Source organism: Leucoraja erinacea, chromosome 7 (genome assembly GCF_028641065.1).
Source record: "Leucoraja erinacea ecotype New England chromosome 7, Leri_hhj_1, whole genome shotgun sequence".
In the NCBI taxonomy this organism is placed as follows: domain Eukaryota; kingdom Metazoa; phylum Chordata; class Chondrichthyes; order Rajiformes; family Rajidae; genus Leucoraja; species Leucoraja erinaceus.
In genome coordinates this window covers 23,659,982-23,678,221 of record NC_073383.1, presented here as the reverse complement: position 1 = coordinate 23,678,221, position 18,240 = coordinate 23,659,982, and the positions used below count along the sequence as shown (strand labels likewise).

The 18,240-nt window shown below is 39.3% G+C and overlaps 1 protein-coding gene across 1 annotated transcript in view; it reads left to right on the top strand.

Annotated features, from left to right (window-relative positions):
* Nucleotides 1-16,729, top strand: part of rapgef4a (Rap guanine nucleotide exchange factor 4a) — a 200,261-nt gene extending 183,532 nt beyond the window's left edge. Inside the window, exons 26-30 of the mRNA XM_055637971.1 lie at nucleotides 1,489-1,539; nucleotides 2,935-3,022; nucleotides 3,478-3,542; nucleotides 13,026-13,080; nucleotides 15,338-16,729. Coding sequence (XP_055493946.1) covers nucleotides 1,489-1,539; nucleotides 2,935-3,022; nucleotides 3,478-3,542; nucleotides 13,026-13,080; nucleotides 15,338-15,465 — 387 coding nt within the window. The 3' untranslated portion in view covers nucleotides 15,466-16,729. The remainder of the gene's footprint in view (nucleotides 1-1,488; nucleotides 1,540-2,934; nucleotides 3,023-3,477; nucleotides 3,543-13,025; nucleotides 13,081-15,337) is intronic.
* Nucleotides 16,730-18,240: the final 1,511 nt, after the last annotated feature.

Sequence of the window (18,240 nt, the reverse complement as noted above, 5' to 3'; positions counted from 1 at the left end):
TCTCTGGAGAGTAAAAATCAAAGTCAATTTTATTCGTCACATGCACCCGAAAGTGCAGTGAAACGTATTTGCCAGCAGCGATACACTTAAAAAGAACACACAATACACAATAAAATTTAACACAAACATCCACCACAGCATTCTTCATTGTGGTGGAAGGCAACAAAGTTCAGCCAGTCCTCCTCCTTTGTTCACCCGTGGTCAAGAGAGAAGGAGTAGCTGATATTTCAGGTCGAGACCTTTCTTCTCACTGAGAGTCAGGGGAGAGGAATGGCGAGAGAGGGAAAACAAAGGTTACTTGAAGTTAGATAAATCAATATTCATACCGCTGGGTTGTAAGCTGCCCAAGTGAAATATGAGGTCTTGTTCCTCCAATTTGCGTTTGGCCTCACTCTGACAATGGAGGAGATCAGGGACAGAAAAGTCAGCATGGGGAATGAGAGGGGGAGTTAAGGTGTTTAGCACCGGGGGATCGCTTAGGCCCAGGCGGACTGAATGAAGGTGTTTAGCTAAACGATCGCGCAGTCTGCGCTTGGTCTCGCCGATATATAGGAGCCCACACCTAGAACAGCGGATATAGTAGAGGTGCAGCAGAGGAGGTGCATATGAACCACTGCCTCATCTGAAAGGACTGTTGGGGCCCTTGGACGGTCGAAGGAGGAGGTATAGGGACAGGTATTGTTCTTGTTCAAACTTCTGTTCTTAAGCTAGTGTACTTCGGTCATTCTTTAAATTGTGCTGAGAGGAAATTCCAGACATTTTCCTCGGCAATATTTTTTTTAAAGTGAAACACTTTAAAAAAAAAATGGGAATACTTATTAAATCAGCAAGCAGAAACCTCATTGGGTGGTGTAGTAATTTGACATGGTAATTAGCTATTCAATGGTAGACATGTGTAAGAGTGCCTCTAATTTCCTAGAGGTGAGTGTTAGCTCAGTATGCCATACTCTTCCATACACTATGCTATATCCTTCTCTCCCATTCCTTTCAGATTCTGAAATCTCATAGTGGAATCTATCATTCACACCTGACTATTTTAACAGTGTTCTGACCTGGCCATACATGTTCATATTTTGTGATTTCTTGAAGCTGATGACATGTGGGTTAACTACTTGTTCAAAATTGTTCTATTGAGAACTATTTGTCAAAATGGTTCACTTTTCCTTTTGCAGTAAACTGACTGAAAGTTAGGCAAAATCAATTGACTTTAATTACAATTAAATAGGAATTGTTGATAGCCTGTCTATGTGAATATTTATAGACTGTTTTCTTAATTTTAAGAATTTTATTTTTTAATATTGTAGTTCACACTGCAACTGCAACAAATTTGTAGGTGACAGAGTAAAACAGGTGTACATCTGCTTTTAATGGGTCAAAATATATCTAAGAAATATGTGACAACTTTATCGTATTGATTTTGCAAAGTACTATTGAGGACCTTGATCTATCTCTACTAACTGAATTAAACAATTTATTTAATCGTTACAGAAACTTCCAAGTAAATTCAAGAAAATCTACACAGAATTTGAAAACTTAATGGTGTGTATGCAGTCTTTAAAAGTATTGTCAAAAATAAATAAATAATGATTATATTTGAACTCCATGATGATTTTTGAAATTATTTTGTGAATTATTAGACAAACAATTAAGCCAACCATTATTAACAATTATATAGGGTATCTATAAGATTTTGTCAGATACATACACTTTTTCACTGGTTGTTTTTATCAGGTGTTACAATGTAGTTCCAAAATTGTCCTGGTTTTAGAATCAAGTGTCTCTCTTCTTTTCCTTCTGGTTTTTAATAATAATAATAATAATAATAATAATAATAATAATAATAATAATAATAATAATAGAAAGTTAAACCAAACATTAAAAATCCCAATTTTTTTCATCATTGCATGTATTTATAAAACACATTCCACATCCTTGAGATATCCCCAAAGTTCTTTTGATACAATTGTTTGGTATCTTCATTTTGCCTATAACGCAATGGACCACAGGTACCTTTATCTAATAACTTCAACAAGGCAAAAGCTGTTAATGCGCTTCTTGGTTACATTACAAAAACCAAAACCACTGCCAAGGTTCCATGGGACATATTAAGATGTATGACCAAAAGTTCAGTCAAAGAGAAAGGCGTGATTAAAAAGGCTGGGAAGATGATGAGATTTTTGGAAAAAATGTTAGCATTAAGGACTTGGCAACTGAAGGCAAAGCCAAGGGTGAGGGGAAGGAGAAGGGGGGAGGGCGGACATTGCAAATTCAGGAACGACAATAAAGCTAGAATTAATGGAGTATTGAATCTCAAAGGGATATAGGGCTCAGATAATACAGAGAGAGGGAGGGGTGCGGCCATGAAGGATTTAAACTCTGGTGAGAATTTTTACATCAAGGCATAACTGAAGTAGGAGCCAATGTATGTCTGCAACTTCCTGCGTAGGTGAACAAGTTTTGGTGTGATTATGGACACAAACAACAAAGTTTGGGGTTATCTCAAATTTTCAGAGTAGATTGAGGGAGGATAGCATAAGTACACTGTTGTTGTCATGTTTTGTAGCAACCAAGATACGGTTGAGTCTTTCAGTAGCAAATAACCTGAGACGGGAAGAGAGTTGGGTGATATTAGAGATAAAAATAACTTTTCTGCATTGCCAGTAGGTGTGTGGTCTAAATTCAGGCCCCAGTTTACGTTAGTCAGTAATTTTAAACCACAAAGCTGCAGTCAATTAAAAACTAAATGTCAGCAAAGTGTATAACCTTTTCCTTCAATTCTTTGAGCAATTTTTAACTAGAGAATCATTATTTCTAAAATTCCTAGAGTACAGTAATTTCTCTATACTTTTGTAATCAGTTATATTTCACTTAGCAAAACACATGCTTAACATTTGTAATTTCATTATTGAATAAATATTAAATAATTTTCTGCAGGATCCTTCCAGGAATCATCGAGTGTACAGACTCACAGTAGCTAAATTGGAACCACCAATCATCCCCTTTATGCCTTTACTTATAAAAGGTAATTTATTATTTTTGTTTTGTTGTATATTGCAAATATCATTTATCAAACTGCTAACCATGGATTAATAACTTTACCCAAACAGTCAAATCTGTGTGAGCAATAATTCTAATAATCAGCTAAAATTGGTTAAAGTCATATTACCTAATTAAATTCAGCGGGTGAGGCAGCATCTAGGGAGAGAAAGAATAGGCGATGTTTTGGGCCGAGACCCTTCTTCAGACTGAAGAAGAGTCTCGTCCCAAAACGTTGCTTATTCTTTCTCTCCATAATGCTGCATCACCCGCTGAGTTTCTCCAGCACTTTTGTCTACCTTCGATTTTTTGCAGCATCTGCAGTACTTTCTTAAACATTACCTAATTAAATTAATCAGTTCAGAAATATGTGAAAATGTAATGCCAGCTTGAAGTGTTTGTGGTGGAAGATATTGTGTTTGATTACCTTTTTCTTTGCAGACATCACATTTACCCATGAAGGCAATGAAACATTAACTGGTGACCTTGTCAATTTTGAAAAAATGGTAAGCTTCAAAGTTTTTTTGCTGCGGTAAAACAATAAATTCTACCTCCACTAGCTATTGATGTTCTCAGTCTGCTGCATTCGAATTTCCTCCTGCCCCAACATTTTTGTCAAAAGATTATTTCAAGATTTTAGCGGGGTGATGGGAAGGGTGGGGTGGCGGGCAGTACATGGGATCTGCAGTGGGTTGCAGGAAATGAGCTATACAATTGATGGGAAGAAGGGTGGGAGAGTGGTTGATGCTCAGGAAGTGGTGTTGGGGAAGACACAATTTACAATCTGATGAGTAAAAAGGGTTGAAGAGTGGCAGGGTAGCCTCATCCTGATAAATAGAGAGAATGGCCAGAAATGGTCAAGGTACCAAGGAGAAGATAGATAATGGAAGGGTGATGGTGAGAGGGAGAGTATGGATGAATGGTGAAGGTTATTGTGAGGGAGAGGAGACAAAGGAGGAGGAGGGGAACCTCCTGATTAGGTTAAAAAAAACCTGATTAGGCAAAGGTAGACTGGACAAGGCAAGGGATTACAAATGAAGGAGGCTGAGAAAGAAAATGTACATTTGTGTGTGTGTACACAAGTCCTTGCAACAGTGGACTCCACTGTCTTGAACTCATTGATATTGGATCAGGTACTCATCTGTCAAGATCGCATGACAATGGACGTGTCCTGGCCATTTCAATTCCTTGGAACTAAAGTGGAAGCAAGTCATCCTCATTGCTATGTTCTAACATATTTAGAACAAAAATAATGTTCTTTCATTTATTAAATGGAAAGTATTGGAATGGTTCTGTTTGCAATTTGCTATATTTGCAATGTTGCAAGGAGCAGCAACTGAAATTAAAAGTTTGCACTGAAAGGCTTAGATGATGAGGCATATGGCGCAAATGGTTACAGCACAGAAGGAAGCCTTGAAGCATGTAAAATCTATTGTAGTTCTCTGCAAGACTAAACAAGCTGATCCTCTTCCACCCTAGATAGACACAAAATGCTGGAGTAACTCAGCGAAACAGGCAGCATCTCTGGATAGGAATGGGTGATGTCTTGGGTCGAGACTTTTCTTCAGAAGAAGGGTCTTGACCCAAAACATCCGTCTAAAGAAGGGTCTCAACCCGAACCATCACCCTATCCTTCTATCTAGAGATGCTGCCTGTTCCGCTGAGTTACTCTAGCATTTAGTGTCTATCTTCGGTGTAAATTAACATCTGCAGTTTCTACCTACACCCTCTTCCATCCTTTCCTCCGACTGCCCTGTAAACTCTTTCCTTTTGGCTATCTTTTGAACAGAATTAATCTACCTTCACTGCAATATTTGGCAGTACATTCCAGACCCAAATCACTCCATGCAACATTAAAAAAAAGTCATGTTCCGTTTGGTTCTTTTGACAATCACTTTCATTCTGTATTCGCTTCATTTTTATCCCTTTGCCAATGGGAACACTATTTCTAAACCCTTCATGACTTTGAATGCATTTTTCACACTTGCTTGTAATGTCCTTTTATTCCAGTTGAGAGGAAGCAATGGTCCTCCAGTCTATTCACATAAACAAAGTTTTGCTACCCTAGAATCATTTTTGGAAATCTCTTCTGCATCATCTTAAAATATGCGTAATGGCAAACATGTGGAACACAAATAAGTGTTACAATAAAATGGACACATATCCAAATATGACACTGAGCAAGTCGTTGGCATGCTGAGGTTTGCCTTCATTTGCCTCAAGCTGAACACGCCCTGCAGTTTCATTTGCTACATGTTGTGTAACAATGTACAATAATGAAAGTTCGACATGCAGGAAACTGGAGGCACAGAGCCAGACAGTGCAGAGTCGAGGTTGCTAATTCAACAAGAACCATGCAAGTTGTTGACAATGATGAAGAGAAGTGAGATTTGGACAGATGTCAGAAGAGTAGAAAAGGGTGGCCCAATTGAAATTTGCAATATCGAGAGGGGTACTGCAAATTACAACCGGGCTCTTCTGCTCTTTCTACTCTTCTGACATCTGTCTAAATCTCACTTTTCTTCCTCATGCTTTTTCGAAAAGAGAGCAGTATTGCAAATAGCAATGTATCACTTGCTCCTATGCTCCCTACCATTTCTGTGTTATCATTTTGCATATCTGAAACATAAGCTTAAGTTCAAGTTCAAGTGAGTTTATTGTCATGTGTCCCTGATAGGACAATGAAATTCTTGCTTTGCTTCAGCACACAGAACACAGTAGGCATTTACTACAAAACAGATCAATGCGTCCATATACTATAATATAAATATATACACACATGAATAAATAAAATTATAAAGTGCAACTAACAGATAATTGGTTATTAATAATCGAAGTTTTGTCCGAGCCAGGTTTAATAGCCTGATGGCTGTGGGGAAGTAGCTATTCCTGAACCTGGTTGTTGCAGTCTTCAGGCTCCTGTACCTTCTACCTGAAGGTAGCAGGGAGATGAGTGTGTGGCCAGGATGTTGTGGGTCTTTGATGATACTGCCAGCCTTTTTGAGGCAGCGACTGCGATAAATCCCCTCGATGGAAGGAAGGTCAGAGCCGATGATGGACTGGGCATGGGTCAAAGTAATATTTGACCACATTTCAACGTAATATATTCATGACAGAAAAATATAAAAGAAATTTAACATTCTGGTGTTGTCTTTTTCAAATTGCAGAATTTATCCATTCACAGATGTATTCTAGATGTACCTCGCAAGGCCAGAATTTATTGAATTGAATTGAATTACAGTATACATACAAGGGATTTGCCTTGGTGCTTTGCTCGCAAGGATAACAACACGATATACAGTAGACAATTAAAAATAAAGCATTATAATTTAAACATGTGAACAAATAAAATAAAATACCAGAGCAAAAGGAGGCTACAGTCTTTTGGCTGTTGAGTAGAAATACTGCTCGTGGAAAAAAGCTGTTTTTATGTCTGGCTGTGGCAGCTTTGACAGTCTGGAGTCGCCTTCCAGAGGGAAGTGATTCAAAGAATTTGTGGCCAGGGTGAGAGGGGTCAGAGGTGATCTTACCCGCTCGCTTCCTGGCCCTTGCAGTGCACAGTTCATCAATGGGGGAAGGTTGCAGCCAACAACCTTCTTGGCTGATTGAACAATGCGCTGCAGCCTCCGGATATCATGCTTGGTGGCTGAGCCAAACCAGACCATGATGGAGAAGGTGAGGACAGACTCGATGATGGCAGTATAAAACTGAACCATCATTGCCTGTGGCAGATTGTGTTTTCTCAGCTGCCACAGGAAGTACATGCTCTGTTGGGCCTTTTTGACTGTGAAGTCGATGATGGCCTCCCATTTTAGATCCGTGGAGATGATGGTTCCAAGGAACTTAAATTACTCCACAGATGTGACTGTCGTGTTGTTGATGGTGAGTGGGGGGAGGGGGGAGCTCTCCTAAAGTCTACAATTAATTCCACTGTCATAAGAGGATTGAGTTCCAGGTTGTTGTGATGGCACCGGGACGCCAGCTGTGTCACTTCCTGTCTGTCGGCAGATTCCTCCCCATCCTGGATCAGTCCAATCAGGGTTGTGTCGTCCACAAACTTGAGAAGCTTGACAGAGGAGTTTGTGGAGGTGCATTCATTGGTGTAAAAGAGAGTAAAGGAGCGGGCAGAGTACGCAGCCCTGCTGAGGGTCAGCGGGTCCGAGATGTGCTTTCCCAGCCTCACATGCTGCTTCCTGTCTGTCAGGAAGTTGGTGATCCACTGACAGAGGGGTTCAGGCACAGTCAACTGAGAGAGTTTGGAGTGTAGTAGCTCTGGCACAATGGTGTTGAATGCAGAGCTAAAATCCACAAACAAAATCCTTGGCAGTCTAGATGCTGGAGGATGAAGTGCAGGCCTAGGTTGACTGTGTCATCCACTGATCTATTGGCCCAGTCTGCAAACTGCAGGGTGTCCAGCAGGGGGTTTGTGATATTTTTCAGGTGGGCCAGCAAAAGTCTTTCAAGAGTGCGGGAGGCCTGTAGTCATTAAGACCAGTAATCCTGGGCTTGTTGGTGTACGGGAACAATAGTGGAGACTTTGATACAGGCAGGGACAGGTTTGCAGGGACTGATTGAAAATGTCTGTGTAGACTGGTGCCAGTTGTTGGGCACAGAGCTTGAGGGTAGAGGGGGAAACATTGTCCGGTCCTGGAGATTTCCGACTTTTCTCTACTCTCCTGAATAGCTTTTCCACATCCTCAATTTCTATTGTTAGTGATGGAGAAGTGGCCAGACTGATGTTGGGCAACAAGGAGGCGGTGGGTAGTGGAGGAGGGCCCACTCTTTGCAGACTGGAATCGGGCTATAAGTGGGTGTGAAGTGGTGATTGGGGAGGGGGTACCGAGGTTATGTTTCTGTCTCTCAAACCTGCAGTAGAACTCGTTCAGGTCATTGGCAGCTGACGATTGTCCAAAGAGCGGGGTATTTCCTCTTGTAGCTGGTGATTTCTTTCAAGTCCTTCCACACTGAAGATGAGTCATTAGCTGAGAACTTGTTCCTCAATGAATGAATGAATAAAGGGCCTGTCCCACGAGCAGGCGACTGCATGCAGCGAGCACGACCTAACGTGATCGCTTGAGCCATACGGCCTCGCAGGGCCGGTCCCACTTCGATCGCCGGAGCCGTATGGAGTTGTGCGGGGCTGGTCCCGACATCGCGCGGGGCTCCGAAAAACTGACTGTCCAAAAATCTCATGCGGCAACGGCCTGGCGGCCCGGCAGCTGCATTGAGGCCGTACGCAGCGCCTCGACGGGCGTACGCAGCTTCTCGATGCCGTACACAGCGTCTGGACGGCGTACGTCTAGCGTGTGGCGTTGTGTGATGACTTCACCGCCCAGCTTACCGTTGCGTGATGACGTCACCACCCAACACCATGTGGCGTCCAAATTCAATTGGCCCGCCTCCTGCCCAGCTGAGTATGATGTCGGGACCAGCCCCGTACAACTCCATACGCCTCAGCGGTTGGAAGTGGGACCGGCCCTGCAAGGCCGTACGCCTCAAGCCACCACGTTTGGTCGCGCTAGACACGCTGGTGGGACAGGCCCTTAACTCGTCAGAGTTATACAGCACATGAACAGGCAGTTGATTAACAAGGACCCGACTGCATCAATCAGTTTAATGAATGAATGAATGAATAAGTTTATTGGCCAAGTATGTTCACATACAAGGAATTTACCTTGGTGCTCTGCTCGAAAGTGACAACATGACATACAGTGACAATTAAGAATGACACATAAAATATTAATAATAAAACATTATCGATTAAGCATGTGAATTAAATAAAATACCAGAGCAAGACTTCTCAGAGTACCTTTCCTTGGCAGCTCTGATTCCTCTTCCCAGCTTGTACTTGGCCTGCCTATAGAGGTCTGCATTTCCACTCCTGTGGGCCTCATCTTTAGACTGGTGGAGTTCTGCTGTCGTTGTTGAACCTGATCCGGGTCCTAGTGGGAATGCAACTGTCCTCCCAAAAGCTGACATATGATGTCACGGTGTCTGTGTCTGTATATTCATTGAGGCTTGTGGTTGCTTCCCTGAATCCATTCCAATCAGTGCAGTCAAAGCAGGACTGTCAGTTTCCAATGCCCTCGCTTGTCCACTTTTTCATTATTCTGATCACAGTCTTAACAGATTTCAGTTTCTGCCTGTAGGTCAGAATAAGGTGAACTAAACAGTGATCATGATGATTGCTTGTTTCTAAGCTTCCCCCCAGTTTAGTTTCAGTAAAAACACATAATCAAGCACTTGAATCAACTAAATTTTATTTTACCAAAAGCGCGTTACAGTTCAACTACTGTACCTATCCCACCATCGGTTCGATCCCTGTGTCTGCCTGTTCAAGCCCTCTAGGCCTCGCTCAGACAGAGACACTCCAGAAGTTCACGCAGTCCCAAGCGTTCTTCCAGAAGATCGATGCTGAGTCTTGTGGTAGCGGACTTTTATATGTCCCGGGACTTCAAGGGGCCAAACCACATGGGAGTGGTCTCTTAATAATCCAATTACAGATATCGATTAACCCCATACATAACAGGGATTCTCCTAACCCAATAATACAACAGTTCATACATTGTATAGGAAAGAAAGCTCTCAAAGGAAGCTTACAAAAACAAACATTGAAACATGTGCCCTGGGAATCAAACAATTTCTCCAAGGCTCAACAGTTCGACCAATCATCAATTAACAGGATGACCGTCTTGCAACATTATTTATACTATTTATAATGCTTTTGCAGCGACCCAATAGAAATGATGCATTTAAGGTTAGTTTGCAAAACCACTATACATGTTATCAATTTAAGAGAAACATGGAGAACACCTGGACCCCTTACCATCCTGCATATCATTCTGAGCCTAGACTGGCTGGTGCCAATCAAAGCCAGTAAAGTTCAGCTGACAAGGGTTAAGCAATTCTGACAAGTGCAGGGATCCTCTATTTTATGGTGTCTTTAATTTAGCCAATATTTACATTCAGAGAGTCCCAGAGCCGCATGGGAAACAGAGCGATATGCGTTCTTATATTGCTCTTTCCCCAATTTCTCTTCAGTAGGTGGTGTGAGCTAATGCCTTGAATTGCAGTAGTCCGTTTATTGAAGAAACTTAGTCTTGGGAATATCCTGGAATTCTTGACCCAAAGTACCAGCAATGCAGATGTTGAAATCCTGAATGAAAAATGAATTTCTGGAGGAGCTCAGCAGGTCAGGCAGCATCTGTGGAGGGAAATTAGTTGTCTGCGATTTCTCCCCAAAGTTGCTGCTTGAACAAACTGAGTTCCTCCTTCAGGTTATTTTGTATCCATTTTTTCTTGCAGCTGGTATTGTAACAACTTAATAGAGCAATAAACAGCCATGGTTTATGTATTTGATTCTAAATGCCAATCAAATTGTATTGGCATTTTGAATCAAATACATAATCCATTGGTGAAATCCCAGTCCACTTGTCCAAATGCTCCCTTTGCTCTGAATGTGGTCATTCTTTCCACAGACAAAGACTGAGGATGTAACAACATTTTGAGATGGTAAAAATCAAGCCTGTAATTCATCGCATCAGATAAAGAATAAAGAGAACTTTCATTTGATACCCAATTTACTTTCATATCTTCAGTATTAAAAAAGTTATGGTCATTTTCATACTCGGAAATTAGCATCTTGTTCCCTATTGCTTTTCCATTAACTTAACACAAAAGCTGTGATCGAGGACAGTCAATTGACATAAAAGCCCACGACTTTCTTAAAAATTAAGAGAACTGAATGAAATTTTTAGTCATTATAGATTGAAGCATTCTGAAACAAATATGATACATCATCTTGGATGACCTGAAATTAAAGTATATAATTAGTTTATTACCTAATTGTAGCTAATTACAAAATTAACCGTTGTGACGGAAATAGTGATGAACACCCAGACTGCCTTGAAAATTGAAAAATGTGATATTCTCAAGATCAGAACTTTAATATTATTGTATTATATGCTGTAATGCCGTAACAGACAGGTAAAGAAAATACAATTTCTAGCAAAAGACCAAGTCTTCATGGAGAAAATCAGCTGCTAGCTGGTACATTGGCATATCATAATCAGTAGCATCATCATAATCCCCAGACTGCAACCAATAAACAACTCTGTACACCTTGTTTTTCCTCAACTTTTCAATTTTGGCATTGTAAACTACAAGATTTTGCTCTTCAAACCATGCATGACATGCCTTTCTGCCCATTACTTTCCCATTCAGACCAACTTTTTCCAAAGTACAAGATGTGTCCATTTTTAAGATCCCTCTTAGACTCGGGCATGACAGAGAAATTCACTTCAAGGTGAGCTCTAGCAGGGCATTTGGATTGACAATTTTGCATTTTTTTCTTTGGAGGCATCTGAAAAATGGAAAGAAAAAAAACACAACAGCATTAAGTGGAAACAAGTTTTTATTTGCAGTTATAGAAAAAAAAAGTAATGATTTTGTTCAAGAAAATGCCTAACACAAGATAAACGTTAAAACAAATAGTAAATACCCAACAAAAAAGCTCAGTGTCATCAAATCAATTAAATTAATCTAAATTTAATTACTAGGTCTAAACATCTATCCCATTCTTAAGAAAAGGCTAAAAAAATGTTTTAAATAGCAAAAGTATCCAAGTAAAAAACTGATCCCATTCACACAAGAATTCACGATATAACGATTTTTTAATCTCACTTTGTTATGAATTTCTATGCCAAATCAAAGGAATTGAATGTTTAATTCCCATTAATTTTATTCTGCTGGTTTATAACACTGCAGCAGGCTAGAGCCGTTTTACACAGACATGTGTTCCACAAACATCTACAAACATCCACTCTCAAGATATTCAAAATCTTTTTTTTGCACAATCATGTCATAAGAACATGTCATAAAAATTATCTATATTTTATTTCATTGTCTATCCATGATCAATATTTTCATACTAAATATTTGACTAAAAACTATGTACTGAGGAAGTTTTAGTATGATATTTAGTATGAAAATATTGATCATGGATAGACAATAACACAAAATATAGATAATTTAGATGTTCTCATGACATGATTGTGCAAAAAATAATGAATTTGATTATCTTGAGAGTGGATGTTTGTGGATTACGATACATAGATCGGATTGTAGCTGCCGCCATGATTTTGCTCACACTCACAGCCGGCAGGCAAGACACGGCCGACATCGGGGCCTAAATAACATATTTTGCATCATCAAATTAAAATTAAATTACACCAAAAACCAGATAAGATGTTAAATAAACATCCTACAGTACATACCTTTTGTTTTGTCCTGAACTTGCGATCCGTGATTTTGAAGGCGTTGAAGTTGGGCCCGACTTTCATCCAGCGAGTCAATGGAGTGGTGGGAAGGGATGAGTTAACCAGGGAGTTACGGAGGGAACGGTTTCTGCGGAAGGCGGAAAGGGGTGGAGATGGGACAATGTGGCTGGTTGTGGGATGCCGTTGGAGGTGGTGGAAATTTTGAAGGATTATGTGTTGTATGCGACGGCTGATGGGGTGGAAGGTAAGGACTAGGAGGACTCTGTCTCTGTTGCGATTAGGGGGAGCAAGGACGGAAGTGTGGGGTACCGAGGAGACATGAGTGAGGGCCTCATTTATGATGGGGAAGGGGAAGCCCTGTTCCCTAAAGAATGAGGACATCTCAAATGTTCTAGTATGGAACACTTCATCTAGGACGTAGATGTGGCGTAGACGGAGGAATTGGGAGTAGGGGATAAAGTCTTTGCAGGAAGCAGGGTGGGAAGAAGTGTAGTCAAGATAGTTGTGGGAGTTAGTGGGTTTGTAATAGACATCAGTCAATAGTCTATTTCTTGTGATGGAGACTGTGAGCTCAAGAAAGGGGAGGGAGGTGTCAGAGATGGTTCAAGTAAATTTGAGTGCAGGATGAAAATTGGTGGTGAAGTTGATGAAGTCACACTAGCTTCTCATTAGTGTTTTAGTAATTTAATTCACTACATTTTTCTCTTTCAGCATATGATTGGCAACACAGTAAGATCAGCCAGACACTGTCGAAGCCAGCCTTTCAGTAAGTCTGTAATGTCTTAATATTAATCGAATGTTGGGTATTATGCAATTTCTGTATCCACAGTTGTTGAATTTCATTCAAACTTGAACATTTCTGAGAATGTTCTGAGAAATCCAGAAATGTACTATCCTTCCATTGATTTTTTTCCACTTGATCAGGCATCCTCTTCACTATGTTATTAGTGTAGTCAAATGATTGATATAACCTATACCTAGTTGGGATTCCAATGTTCTAATTATTGTAAAATACAATTTGACCTGTTCTGAATTATTGAAATTTAGCATTCCGGTTAAAAGATTTGGTTTCTTATTGAGGGTAATTTTGTTTTAATAGAATGTTATCTGCTTTCTTTTGCTGAGGACTGGCTGGACTAGAGAAATGTCTGCTTACACTATAAATATGCATGAATCAAAGTACTTGTCCCCTATCATTATAATCAGTTCACAACGTTAGCAAAAGTAACATAATCCTGTACAACACCAATTCATCTTGCAGCCCCTTTACCCTGTTTCTTATTAATTGGCAGATACATTAAAGAGTGCCAACTTTCTGCTTCTACCATTCTCTCTGATGGATGTGGAAGTCTCTCCCAATGCTGTAAATTATTAAGTTATGAACTGTACAAAGGAAGCAGGTGAATTGGGTGAGGGGACAATTGATGGGGATGCAAGAGGTAAATCTGATTGATGCAGTCAGGTCCTTGTTAATCAAATGCCTGTTCCTGTGCTGTATAACTCTGATGAGTTATTCAACTTAATTTGTGAACCACAAGACCAATATTTATCTTATTGCCCAGTCAAAATTTTATCGCGTGTGTTTAAGAGTGATTTTCATTTTGGGTATACATCACATAGATGTTAAGTGGACCTGCCAGCCTGTCCAAATACATTACAAGAGGCCAAACTATTTTCATGGTTGGCACTTGTTTGAATATTTTTGTCATGTAATTGTTGCCGAACAAGAGCTGTCAAGTAACTTGCTTATTGGGGATTGATTTGGTGATGGCTGTGGGTGACAATCTAAACTATTCCTTGGAGGCAATAACAGAAAACACATGGCACATAGTTACTACGTAATCTGTGGCATGTAGGAAAATAAATTTAGGTGAGAATAAGCATTTTAGGACCAAGACATATAAATTTCCTGTAGGTTTCTGGTCTGGCACAGATATCCATATTGAAACCTTATTTAAAATCATACATTAGCTTCAGGCAGTCAATGAACAGTCCTTTGTTAAATATTTTTAAAGCATAATTAGGACATTCTAAATTGAATTAATTACTCTGATCTGAGCAGTGCGGTTCTTCTACATTCATTCATTTCAATAGGCAATAGGTGCAGGAGTAGGCCATTCTGCCCTTTGAGCCAGCACCGCCATTCAATGTGATCATGGCTGATCATCCCCAATCAGTACCCCGTTCCTGCCTGCTCCCTATATCCCCTGACTCCGCTATTTTTAAGAGCCCTATCTAGCTCTCACTTGAAAGCATCCAGAGAACCTGCCTCCACCGCCCTCTGAGGCAGAGAATTCCATAGACCCACCACTCTCTGTGAGAAAAAGTGTTTCCTCGTCTCCGTTCCAAATTACTTACTCCTTATTCTTAAACTGTGGCCCCTGTTTCTGGACTCCCCCAACATCGGGAACATGTTTCCTGCCTCTAGCATGTCCAAGCCCTTAACAATCTTATATGTTTCAATGAGATCCTCTCTCATCCTTCTAAACTCCAGAATGTACAAGCCCAGCTGCTCCATTCTCTCAGCATATGACAATCCCGCCATCCTGGGAATTAACCTTGTAAACCTACGCTGCACTCCCTCAATAGCAAGAATTTCCCTCCTCAAATTAGGGGACCAAAACTGCACACAATACTCCAGTAGGGCCCTGTACAACTGCAGAAGGACCTCTTTGCTCCATTTCCATTTCCATTCTGGCAAGCACTACATCAATTTTTCTTCGTTCTGGCAAGCACTGTGACAATTTTCCAGCGAATAGACTGTATGAAGTGAATAGTGTGCACTGTTCTGTTCATAGTGAAAGGAACCACCAATCTTGTGTTGTCTATAAGAACACCGGAAGATACAGGTAGAAAAGTCCATTGCTTTCCTGCAGAGTATTTCACAAGTATACAATTTGTTTATTGGAGTCTGTCATGTTTTTCATTTTAAAAAGCTATGTTGTTTCTTGAATTTGTTGATTCTAATTGTTTAACTCTAAATATTTAATAATTTATGTCAATAATATTTCTCCCTCCGTCAGATCCAGATGCATCACTTTCAAACAAGAATCATCAGGATGTGCGTACGTATGTACGACAGCTTAATGTAATTGACAATCAGAGGACTTTATCACAATTATCTCAGAGATTGGAGCCACGCCGGTCCTAATAAGCTACCTTCCACTATTGCACTGCCATAAAATAAATTATTTATACAAGCATAATGGGCATTCTATTGTTTATGGTATTAAGGATTATTAATATTGAAATGAGGCTGTATCGTAGCTGTCTTCTCCCCAATAGAAAGACCTTTGAGATTGAACTTGGGTGTTACAGTTCCTGTAACTGCCTCTTACAAAATGGGCATTTATAACATGTTTTACCAAAAAATAAATCTTTATAAAACACTTTATTAAGAATTGGATGATTAGCAAAAGGATTCATATTTTATCTAAATCTTTGTTTTGCAAAGCATAAGGATTTGTGCTGAGAAATATTCTGTGTATGCATCCAAGCACAATGATAAGAAGGTCCTCTAATATTTGTTGAGAGCACAAACATTAAATATTTCTGCAGTTTGCTGCTTTTAAGATGTATTTGTATTTTTTTTTAATTTTAAACTTAAACTTGGAAAATAGCACAAATCGCACAAGATAAAATTGAAGATATTCCACCATTTTTGGGTAACTCTTTTGGATTTCAATACTATAAGTAAGACTTGATTGTTTCAAATACAATTTTGTTTGTTATTAAACCTAAGTATTTTCTGTTTGCTCATAAGGCACTTCATTCACGATGTTAGTCCTTGTAGCTCTCAACAGCATGTTGCAAGAGCCTGCTGTTTTTGTCAGTAGCACACTAATTAAGCAAAACACAGCTAAATAACTTTGAGCACCCCTCTGATACCATATATTTTGTATGTTGTACTTTAAAAAAAAAAAAAGAATTTCAAGTGGTCAGAGTTTAATTTGAAAGTGATAATGTGTATTCAGTGTACTCGATTTGCTTTCTGAAATTTCAATCAATTCCTTCTCCTTCACTTAGAGAATCATCCCCAGGCGCCCGGAAATTTTCTAATAATCATGTTGTTGTGACAGAACCACACAGCTTCAGATTCTGTAGGAAACCCTGAGTGCTGATTATTTGTTTTAGCACTATTAAGCAAGTGTAAAAAGAACTCTTGCTTTATGTCATTCTCCATGACAGTTCTAGAAATGATATGGTGCTAAAAGTATTTCTTATTTTAATTTAATGCATGTTTAAAGATTGGTCTGCCACCCATTAAAAAAACTGCATTTTTGATATACAGTTAGCTTTCAATTCCCTGAATTATCTATAAATGTTCTTAATTGTACAGTAAATGTAAATCTAATGTAAACACAAACTGATTACTGCAATGTGTTGTTCTAAGTCAAATAAAAGCTTAGCTTTTTACAAAATGCAGCTGCCATATCTGGATTTGGTGTAAACTGGTGGGTACAAAGTAGTTCCGCTATTCATCAGCAGGAATCAACTCTATGAATTCCATTGTCTGCTGCATAACGATGCTGAGTTTCTTGCACTTAATTTTATGTTAATTAAGGGCAAGAACTTGCGTTACCTCTTTTATATGTTTATACGTATTTTTGGGATACTAAGTAAATCAAAGAGGTGAGAGCTTCCTTTATAAAAAAAAGACCATATCATCATTTATATCATCTCAATATTAGTAGTGAGAAAAATATGGAATCTTCAATGTAGTATGTTAGAAAAGAAAAATGAGCAGAATTGACATGGATTTTTTTTTGTAATCTACTGGCATTTTTGAGAATGTGCATACTAGAATACTTCAGGGGGAACCAGTACAAAAACAATGTTTGGATCTTTGGAAGTCATTGAAAAGATCTCATGCAGGGGATTGATTAATAAAATCAGATCATGTGGAGTTCAAGTTCAAGTGAGCTTATTGTCATGTGTCCCTGATAGGACAATGGAATTCTTGCTTTGCTTCTGCACACAGAACCTAGTAGGCATAATTAGAAGTAATATACAGATAGTTGTGCTATAATACATGTTTACATAATACAAATTGGATATAATGTAAGTGACGAATTAGGGAACATTTTGCTGAATTGGTTATTATGCAATTTTGCTTGTAAACTAGAAACCATTTAAATGTTACACAGGAAATTGACAAGCAGGGGGAAAAAAGTTGTTTTTGATCTAACCAGCACCTAACCGTGGTCTTCACCAAGTGGGGGGAAACCTGTTCCCATGGAACTTTCTTGAAGTAATCAGAATAATTGTTTCTTGAGAACGTGACTGCTACTTTAACCAAAGATTGATAAGCAATTGCTTCTATTGATACTTGTGCAATGATACTCTATTAGCCAATGTAACATGCAGCCTTTAGTATTTTAGCGTACAGTAACAAAAATACATTTATTGCTATTGAAAATTCTTTTATTTTTGAAAATCCTGAGGGAAAAATAACATTATGAGTGGTGCTTTTTAGCCTCCAATCCTCTTAATCCCCATATAGCACAATTGTCTTTGAAACACAATTTTCTATAACTTGAGCTTTCTTTGGAGCAAAACTATCTATATTAATAAAATATGCAGTTATCCAGAAATACTATCAGCACATGGCACTGCCTTAATTTGACATACCAAGCACATCATTATATTAATTTCATATATTTACAATATGTCAACATGTCACTGATGTTTCAGCCCAACCAGTGATGTTTGAAAGGTTAGTACACAGGGTCCAGTCCTTTAGTGTTTGAGTGTGGGAGGACCCCTTCACCCTGCCATAGCACCACGTTTCAGAATGTCCCTTCTGACCCTTGGAATGTGTCAATCGGCAGAATTTGGTTGCAGATAACTCTTTGAACTGGGAGTTTCAGGAAGACCAACATTTTTTTTTCTCTGAGGTGATGATTTAGCAGCATTTGCTATTTGT